Raw genomic sequence first — 10881 nt, forward strand, 5'->3', positions numbered from 1 at the left:
ACATTCTTGTTTTGTGCAAGAATATTACAACTCTAAACCTTTACTCGAGTATGTCTGCAATTGAAAACTCATGGTTTTACAATTGCTTTTAAGTAATTATTTGAATTTACTGATATTTAACCCTACCGGGACGAAGCCCGCTGTGGAGCGGGCAAGCACGTGACACATTTATAAGGCTTCGTAATAACACAGACGGCATRCTGAGTGTTCATTTCACCTCTGGTGGACAGTACGGACTTCAAACTTTATAAAAGTGGTGTTTTTATATTGGTTTTGTGGTTATTTACTTGAAAATATGATCGATCATTTCCACCTTACTGTGTGGGGGTCTAACTGTACCACATTTCCACACAACCAATGAAAATGTGTTGACGGTCTGTTGCTAGGTAGAACGGAGACACGTGGGGAAAAACGAGGGGGGGATTTGGATACGGCAAGAGACTAGGGAGAATTGATGCTGTGGATTTTACTAAGAGTGTTTCGATAGGTTTTTTATACAGTAAGTATGTTATTTAGAGTTTGTGGTGTGTGTAGTGTTAGTAGTAGTTTTGCTAGCGATCGCTGCATGGCTTCGTAGCGAGCTCTGATGCACTGAGAAGAGAAAGACTGTGCGCCGGAATGGCCATTTAGACCTTGGCTTACAAGGGTTAATTCTTTTAGTTACTAACCCACCTTTTAATCCAAGGCATCTTGAGTTCACATCAATTATAGGGAACCTGATTAGCATAACCAGTACTTGTCTGACATTTACATCATTTAGTTAAAGTCATAGAAGTTACAAAGGCATCAGTCAGGAGGAGAGTACGAAAAAAATACACTATATGTGCCAGTGAAGACAGTCATCAATATCTGAATAAACTGCAGGATGGGAGGGATATTACAAAAGATTATATTTCTTTAAAAATGATCTAATTTGAGACTGAAACTGGTCAGGATGGCAGCCAGGAAGCTGAACGTAACATTGAAGGAGTAAAAGAAAGTCGCCAAGATTTTATCAAAAATATTCCAAGGACTAATCGCTTTCTTTGGATGAGCTGAATTATTTACCTGTGACAAAACAGCACAAACATAAATAAAACTGGAAAGAGGACACTTTCAAAAGTATTAAACTTGTGTATCTAAAATGAAGGCATTAAATTTATTTTAAAAATTTAAGTTGGCCTTAAATACATTAATTCTTAAATTTCATCATGATTGGTCTATTTAATGTCCAATAATTTATGGATTTACTTTTAATTTACTTTTCTGTCAGCCAAAAGCTCGAGTCACACTCAGACATCTTTATTGCATTCTGTGACTTCAGCCAGTTGAGGCTACCGCTAACTATCTTCTAACATAGCCTTGCTAGCTAGCTGTTTCTATCATCGGTAAACGTAAATTCGTCGCCAATATCTCACTTCTGTTGCCAACTCACTCAGTGCTACTACGTATCTGTCATGGTACAAGTCTTAAATTTCATTCATACTGGTCTTTAAAAAAGTCTTAAATGTGAGCTGGTGAAACCGTGATAGTAGCGTTTGAGTGGATGTGATGTTTGCAGACGTCTAGAAACAGAGACGACGAAAGAGAGGAATGATGGATGAGCATCAAACCAGACCTTTTGACGACAAGCAGTTTGTTTCATTGGTGTTCGAAATGGACAGATTATATTCTCAGATCCCCAGTGCTGTGAATAACGTCTTTATCACCAATTCGAGGAGATGACAAGCATCTTCCACAATGGATTATCTGTGCACATGACTCTGCCGTGAGGACCGCTCTCCACTTTAGATATGTGACCCACTCTGCTGACAGCAGCGATGACGGAGCCGTCGCTGACAGCCTGACTTTAAGAAAGGCCACGAGTCACTCCACCAGGCGCAAAACGCTTAATCTCTCCTTCCCCATCACAAAGGGAGCTGCATGACGCAACGCTTTGCAACAGAGAAGAAGTGACACTCGCTGTCAGTGACATGTTGGCCATGAAATGGACTGTGGCTTTTAAATACAGCCATGCTCACCCTGACAGCTGGAATTATGCTTTGCATTTAAATAGAGGTGAAAATGTGCAGAATTAAAATGATCTTCTGGCAACTACTGAGAGTATTATTATTTTTTGTCTCACAGCGTTCTACTTTACCAGGAAAAAAAGGAAACTAAATTTAAAAACAGTTTGTTTGACCTGCATAATTTTGGACAAGGCGCCTAAGGGAAGTTCAAACAACCGGCAGACCCCAGTCCAATCTTTTCTCCTGAAAGAGTTCGCTTCATAGAAGCAGAGCAGTTCATGTCATTCTCACTGCTCTGCTCTGCAAGACTTTATTTGCACTTTAATAACATGTTTGAAGCACAGGTAAACATTACGAATCACAGAATAATGAAGTTTTCTCAGCTGGTAGCTGTGCTGCCGTGCAACTAGAAGGGTCTGGGTTCGAATCCCAATGGAGTTTGCATGTTCTCTCTGGGTACTCCAGCTTCCCGTTGCAGTCTAAAAACATTACTCTGAATTTACCCTGCATGGCTATTTGTCCAGTTGGGTTACGAACCTTATTTCTTTTAGACAAAGAGGTCATTTTTTAGACTTTAAATTCAGAAATCTACATATATTTTCTCAATATTTGGTAGATTTTTTTTTAACAAACTGCGTAATTTATGTCAAATGTTTTGGGTTTTCTCTCACTCTTGCTACATTCTGCTGTGATTTTGGCCCATTCCTCCTGACAGAACTGGTGTAATTGAATCACATTTTCAGCTCTACAAACATATTTTCCATTGTTGTGACATCAAAGCTTTAAAAAAAAAAAAAAAAAAGCTATGTTGTTCTTAAGCCTCAAATTTGACAGTCTGCTTTTGGTTATTGTCCATTTGGAAAACCAATCTATGCCCAAGATTTAACTTCCTGTCTGATAACATTTAGTTATTAATTTAGTAATTATTTGAGTTGAGGGTTTGCAGCATATAAATAAAGCTTTATATCTGAATAATAGGAATAATAACGGCCCCAAAACACAGCCCTGAGGTACACCAAACATTAAGTATAATTCTAGCATCTTGCCAATAAAAAAAAAAGTTTTTTAAATAAAGTGTATTTAAATATCTGGTTTGAAGCTTTTTTTCAGTTAATTGTAACCTCCATAAACTACGCTGGTCTGTCTGTATGTTTAATGTAGTGTTTCTTAACCTGGGTTTGATCGAACCCCAGGGGTTCGGTGGAGCCTCTGCCGCGGAGGTAAAGACACACTTGGGTAAAGTCGTGATGACGCCCGCTTTGCCATCACTTGCTTCAGAGAATCACGTTACATTGCTTAGCCAATCAGGGCTGCGGAGAAGCACTGATTGAAGGAGTTCCACTCTCAGCATGGATTTGAAATTTTGTCTTTAATTACTTCAACAAAGCTCACAGTTTTTACCAAATTCTATAATCTAAATCTGCTCCTTAGTCGCATCTTTTCGGGGTTGCTACTGCCTCTAGTGGTGTGGGGGTGGTCACACAGCTAATATAATTGCATTACTAAATCAGAATACCGCGAAGTATTTTGTGTCTCAGAGGGGGGGTTGGAATAAGAAGGCTTCGGTGAATGCACATATGCAACTGGGGGGTTCGGTACCTCAAAAAAGGTTAGGAACCACTGATTTAATGTGTTGCTGCACTAGACGCAAATTTATCCTGTGTCGGTAAAGGAGAAGAGTAAGGCATAAGGGAGAAGGAATGGTGGACTATGTAGACTAAGCATGTTTCGGCGGAGGTGGGGAGGTCGCCAGGCCGCCAGGCGCGGGCCTATGGGGGGGGCTGGGTGGGCCAGGTGGGGGCCCGGGTCGGGAGGTGGCAGGGAGGAATGGTTTCAAGTCGCTTAAATGTCTGATTAGAGACGGAGAAAGTGCGCCCTCGCCTGTTGAGAAAGGTGTATTTAATGTTAAAGTTACCTTCCCCAATGATATGTATACTAGTCAGCCCCAATGGCTGTTTCACTAACGGTTTAGCCGAAGTGCTTCCTGGATAAAAATCAAGATATACGCGGCACAACCTCCCCTCCCCCCTCCCCCGCCCAGCTCAACAGTTTCCAGCAGCGCACGTAAGGGGCCCGGTGATTCGTTAGGGGCCCGGTAATTTGCCCCGCCCCCCGGCCCGACGCTGACTTGTTCTGCTAGTGAAAGTCATTACTCACAAGTGCTGCTGTTATACGAAAGAAATCTGTTTATTTTGAACTGGATGATGTACATTCTGTTCCGGAGTATATTGTGTCACTCTGTAAGTAGCATAGTTCTGTGAAATGAGACTGTTTTATGGTGAAGTGATGTTATTAAGTAAGTTCTTTATTACTGAGCTGTTTTTGTAGGTTTATTTGAAACGCTAATTTGTTTTTTTAAATAAAAAGTAATTGAAAAAATCTCGCTGATTTCAATATACCTGCATGATCGATTAACGCTCTGCATGCAGGTTGGTTTTTTTGAACGGCCGATATCTGAACGAGCCCGTGGAGTTCCAGAAGCAGGAGGGTCCCGCCGCCATCTTTGTGACTCGGACTGAAGCCTGGAAAGAGGAGGGACTGTGCGACTGGACCTGGATATTTTGCTTGGACAACAGATAAGCTTATTGAACAAAAAAGGGGGCCCCCCCAATACTTCAAATTTGTTTTCTTTTTATTCCACAAACTATTTGTTCATGAACATTTTTCCCCCCAAAAAACTGACAATCTATGTGCACATTGACTGAACTGACTGAATTATTATTCTTTTGTGGGGAAAGAAAAATAAACTGGAGTTGTTGAATTTATGTGCTTATCATCCTCCTGTGTGACCCGAGAACAAAAGTAACTTTACTGCTGAGTTTATTGCTAATTAAACTAAGTAGTGGTTACATGATGAAAAACCAAAGTCCAGTTTCTCTTGAATTTAGGATGCAAGAAAAAAGACCAATTCAGGCGGATTTAAGAACATTAATGGAAAGTTGAGTTTCTCTTGTCAAATTCTAATCGACTCCATAAAGTAAAAATGTAAACAATAAGCTTTGTTTGGGAACAAATAAGTCAAACACGAGTGTTCATTTTTATTCCCAGCATACAAAGTGAGGCGACGGCTTTAGAAGACCCACAGAGCCATAACTTATACTTACAATCTTTAATTAATGACAAAATTACCTCATAAACTGAGTAAACCGCCAGGGTTTTACAGCTCCCTAGTGAGGAAGGCCACACAACACCCTCTGTGCATACTCAAGTATCTGTTTTCAATGCCAGACAGCTTCCACAACTAATGCTTGGAGTAGACTGTGATTTGCAAATACAAGGCTTTGAATAGGCCACATGTTTAAAGTGAACAAATTACACAAGAAAGAACAGTTTAACCCAGATGATTTTACAAGGATTTTATTCTGTTTAAACACTAAAACACATTTTAATAAACGAAACTACTCTGGTGTCTGAACATCGGACAATTATTCCCTCTCGTTTTGGATGTGTTATGATGCGTAACCACAGCAACACGGTACTGTCTTTTTTATTTGTTTTTTCTTTTGTCCTCTCCTCAAAAGCTGCAACAACAAATTCCAGAGGAAATTGAAATGGAGGCAACACCGAAAGAGCCAGAGAGAGAGGAGGAAGCTCGAACTGCTCATTTAAAGAGGAGCAGCAAAAGCAAACGAGGTGGATTAGCAGTTCTTGTCCACATCCAGGTCATGCTAATGTGGAATATCATCTCTATTATCTGGAAATTGAACCGTTAGCATATGGTAACAGTCATACAGCAACAGTCTTCAGTCAGAGGCACCTTCAGATTCGTTGGAAGACTGACTGCTACTGGAATTCCTTCCTGTTCAGCCCATTACCATCCACAACCACTCTGAAAATACTTGGGAATACGTAGTATCTCGCAACCTATTTAGTATGTTGGGCTAAAATGCTGCATTTATTCATAATTATTTAAAAGTATTACAAGTTCATATTCAAATTAAGTTAAATGAACTTAAACAACTCAGATCTCTAATAGTGACTGAGTCCAAAAGGGGAAACCAGTTACACCAAACTGTAGCTTCACACAATAAATCATTATTTCTAAAAAAGCCTTCATCTTTTAAACCTGACACTCTCAATGTATTTACCTACTTCTACTGCTATTCCATTTTCTAAATGCCTTTAAAACATTGGTTTAGGTATTCATCTGTTAGTTGGTGCTTTAAAGAATCATCATTGGGTTTTACAGTGTTATGACACCATTTAATGTTTCTGATAAACAAAGTGTTTTTAAATTGGGTTTCTGAGCATGCAGGTGTTTGGAAATCCCTCAACCTGCAGCAACACCAGGGAGGCTGTGAGATCTCCTCTTCTACTGATCCAAAGAACAAGAAAGGTCAACTCGAATTTGCTCAAAACTACACAAAGAAAACCCAGAGGTTTGGATTTTGTGCTGTGGATAGAAATGTAATACCATGCTTACAGTTAAATTATTAAATCTGGATTTCCAGCAAGGTCTCCGACTTTTACTTTTCACAGTTTTCTAGTGTACACTAAGAGTGCTTGACAGAAATTTCTCCATAATTCCCACAACTCTGGTCCAGACTTTGCCTTATCTGCCTCAGTTACTCTCGTTGCATCACTGTGCCAGAGATCTTTGGGGAATTACAGCCGCAAAACCCTTTTTGACACCTGTCTGGTACATTCGCGGGTATATGGGTCAAGTCATGGACCAGAAAATGAGTTGTTATCCTGAAATACAATCCAGAGAGGCCGCTGTAGGTGACAATGTCAAGCGGTCTTGGTATTATTTTGAAATGATCCATCTCTACAAGTGTGAAGAAACATGATTATTATTAGAAATTATCTTTTGTAAATTTGTCCACTTGAGAGTTTTGTATGATAAAATCAAGACCAGAAAACTGAAACTAAAATATTCTGTATGATCAAGCTATGGTTATGATTTTTCTCCATTTCAAAGATTTACATACATTTTAATTTTTGGTGACTTTTGGATTTGGTTCCATAACATTTTCCCTGTGGTTTTCTGATTTTTCCCCCCGTTCTTCTCAACAGAACTGGTGCACCGTAAAAAACGCACAAAAATATCTATTTTCACGTATAAATAAATAATGTTACAACAAAAAAAGCTTGTCTTTTCCTCTCAGTGTCACCTATAACACTATCTTAGAGGAAAATTCCCACCTCTATAAATGTCCTGATCCCCAATTAGCAGCCAATTATAAATTAATGGATTTAAGAGAGAAAATGATGAACATAAAACTTATTTTTCTTTGATAGCAGAAACTTTTAATGTTTGTCTCTAATTCCTGGCACAGAGTTGGGTCTAAAAGAAAGAGTTACACTTGTACAACAATAAGTTTGATTAACTATTAATATTTGCCAATAGCAAATATTAATATTTTGCATTGGCAAATAGCAAATATTATTGCTATTGGCCAATAGCAATATTTGCCAATAGCAATATTTGCCAATAGCATGACCAAATCATTAAAATGATTGTCATTTTAATCAAAATTACCAAATCAGAAAATAGCAAAATAGCTCTCTGTCAATTACTGCCTATGCAGCACAATAGATGGCGTGAACGTGTGCAGTTAAAGTACTAATTAATAAGGCGATTACTTAGTAAAAAGAACAATAAAACCATCATCATGGTGAACCAATAAAATGATTGCAGTTCATTCTAATTATGTTTAAGAACCAAGGTTTGTTTTGAGGAATGAGGCCAAATTAGCTTGAAAGCTAGCAAAGCTAACAGAACAACAGTTGCTAGTTCAATATGCAAAGCAGAAGAAAATAAAGCTAGTTTTATGAAACATTTCAAAAGTGGGGTGGACTATCAAAGCGGCGAAGAAAAATCTGGACACACAATTTTGCGTAAATCAGGTGTTGTGACGTCACATCTTGGATTAGCAACTCAGTTTACAAAGAAAATAAGTCCCACATAAGTTCCGCTTACAAATATTAATATGCTAATGCTGGTGGTGCGCTAAGATCGGCTGCAGATCTAATGATCTTTAGTATCTTAGCATCTTAGTATTAGCGGTTGGGAAAAGGAAGAAATAATTTAGCATGCTTACAAGAACAATATCGACATACTTAATTCAAATTACCAAGAGGAAATCAGAAATGTTAGCGGGTAATAAATGATTGAACCACTGAGTGAGAGACTCTGACTGCTGTCACCAGATTCACAGTATTGCACACCACTAGTGTTCATAAAAACAATTTAAACATTTATCTCCATCTTCTGTGTATGTATGATTTAAGCAGAAATTGGTGCAAATTACTCCCACTTTTGGTTTCTCCTGCATGCATTTAGTGCAGTTTGCTTTGTAAATCCAGTGCAGCTAAACAACAAAATCAAATCAGTTTGAAAAACTGGATTAAAAATGCCTCATTTTGCAGATTTGCTTTAACAAAGTTTGTGTTGGTTGGTAACTAGAGTAGGAGAACATGTATTAGATTAAAAAAAACACTTGCGCCATTGCTGATATGGATTTTTTAAAAAAAATTTTTAGCTCAAAAATATTTTTAAGATCTTTCATGGACATCCTGAACAGCCTCCAGCAGACGAACCGAAGCATACACACATTTACAGGCAGTTTCCTCTTCTGGTCTGTTTACCACCAGCAGTGATGTTGCTGAGGATCGATGCTGGAGGGGAACGAGGCGCGAGCGCGGATCGGGAGCGCGCGCATAGGAAGGACCGGGAGGAAGCAGCAGCAGCAGCAGCAGCAGCTCAGTCGCCAGCGGAGTCCAGGACAGCGGATGAACGGAGCAAAGCGAGCATCGTTTTCCCACAGCGGCTTTCCTCCGAGCAGCACCCTGCAGCCCGAAACCTGCCCGAAAATGATGCTGAAAGCGGCCCTCCTCTTCGGGGTGCTCGTCGGCATCAGTCAAGGTGAGCCGGATGCGAGAGAACCTTTTGGAGCTTGGTGACTTTGTGGACAAGTTCTGTGCCATTTTGGTCCGCTGCGACAGGCGGGGAGAAGTGGGGCTGGATTGTTTAAGTGGACCTTGTTTGGTAGTTGAAGCACGTCTTGCGGGGGGCCAGAATGCTTTCGCCCTGAAAAGGGGGATTATGATGGGGGTTCTTTATAGGAATGGGGAAACCGAGGCTTTTTAGACACAAACTAAGCGCTCGCGCTACATTTTTTGCTACCTTTACCTTTTTGCTCCATTTCCTCCAACTTCAGCTGCATTTATTTGGACCACCGCCTTCCTTTTTCCTTTTTTTGTGTGTGTGCCCTCACTCGGCGTTGCTGCATACTGTAGATTGAAGATAGCGCTGAAACGTCTCCGCATCCAGCACGCGACAGATTCGTGATGCGGCTTCACGCGCCTCAAAGTTTAGGGGATTTTTAAAAATATTTTTTTAACCGCCGTTAATGGGCGTCCGTGCTCACCTGTTCGTGGCTACTCGTTACCTGCGCGCGATTAAAGGTAACGTGCGCAGCTGCATCCTTTTGACTTGTCGTGTCTGTAATTATGTGCTGGTCAGTGAAGCATGAGGGGGCGGGGGAAATGGCTAACTCCTCATTTCTTAAATCGCAAAAGCGCAATTCAATAAAGCACAAAACATTCCTTTATATATATATATATATATATATAATGACAAATCTACTTAAAATTTAGTTGGAGGTTTTGAGGGGCTGCTCTGGTTTCCGGAGCGCGACGGCAGGTGGGGGTAGAGCGCTGCAACGTGCTGCCAAGGCTGAAGTCGTTAAAGCTTGTTGCATGCTCATAATGCTCTGAGGCTCAAACTGGGGGCCATAAAGGAGAGAGAGATATGCACAACTTTTATTGCCACTTCCTTTGATGACATGCATCAGTTTAACATGTTGAAGGTTTATCTTCAAGCGTGTTGTTATGGTTAAGCACAAACCGTAATGTGTTTTATTTGGCTTTTTTGTGCTAAACCAACAAAAATAAGCAAATAATTGTGAGGAGTGGTACATCTCTACCAATATTGCTAATCTATATACTATAATTACCCAAGGTCAGTTGGATTGCATCAATTTTTAGGTGTTGTTTAGACTCAGGGGCCCAAATCTGGCCCGCCATAGTGTTTTATGTGGCCCTCTAAAGTCCAAATTACATCAATAAGTCCCTCCAGTTTTTCACAAATACGCAAAATCTGCAGATCTCCATGTTTTTTCTTTAAGAAACACTTGTTGAATGTTAATTACTGATATTTTAGCGGTTTAATGGTTTTGTCAATACATCGTGGCACAACTGGCCCTTTAAGATCGTTCAGATTTTTGATTTGGTCTGAAATGAAAATGAGTTTGACACCTCTGATTTAGAGTCTTAAGATTGAAGTCTGGGCTTTGACTGGACCATTCTAACAGCTGACTGTGATGCTGGATATTTAACCTCCACTGCAGTTTCTGCAAGGTTCTTCTTTTTTTTTAGATTTCTCAGCTTATCGTTTATGATTTATCGGGATAAGATTTAGATTTTTCATTGTCATAATGTTCTTTAAAAAAAGCAAAACTGTCCATATAAGTTTTATTCATCACAAGAGGATAAATAAAACTTTATGTCCATAATTCAGCTCTTCAAATGTTCCTTTAAACTCCAACTTCGCTGGGCATGCTGAGGAAAAAGATGCTCTCAGCATGATGCTGCCACTGCCATTTTTACCAAAGGGATGATGGTTGTAGCTGATCTACAGCCTCAGTGGTGGTCAGTTGGTCTTAAATTTTGTTATTACAGGATTGTTTAATCTCATATATTTATATATGTAGTTCTTTTATGTCAGGCAAAAATTTGAGTTGTGTGCCGACATCTTCACTGTGTTTTGTGTTTCAAGGCAATAGATGCTACCACTGACTAGCGGTTGGTATATTCTTGCTTGTTGGACTGCAGGGTATGGCTGAAAAACTTATCAGTGGATATTGATAAGTATAAGTATATATATATA

General features: G+C 39.6%; 1 protein-coding gene across 3 annotated transcripts in view; it reads left to right on the top strand.

The window, feature by feature from the left end:
• The first annotated feature begins 8569 nt into the window (after nt 1–8569).
• ncam2 (neural cell adhesion molecule 2) overlaps nt 8570–10881 on the top strand; it is a 315894-nt gene continuing 313582 nt past the window's right edge. Inside the window, exon 1 of one of the 3 annotated variants that reach the window (XM_008429298.2) lies at nt 8570–8856. In XM_008429298.2, the coding sequence (XP_008427520.1) occupies nt 8607–8856 (250 nt within the window). In that variant the 5' untranslated portion in view covers nt 8570–8606. The remainder of the gene's footprint in view (nt 8857–10881) is intronic. The other 2 variants (XM_008429289.2, XM_008429279.2) reach the window with 2 other exon arrangements.

Source organism: Poecilia reticulata, linkage group LG2, assembly GCF_000633615.1.
Source record: "Poecilia reticulata strain Guanapo linkage group LG2, Guppy_female_1.0+MT, whole genome shotgun sequence".
Classification (NCBI taxonomy): Eukaryota; Metazoa; Chordata; class Actinopteri; order Cyprinodontiformes; family Poeciliidae; genus Poecilia; species Poecilia reticulata.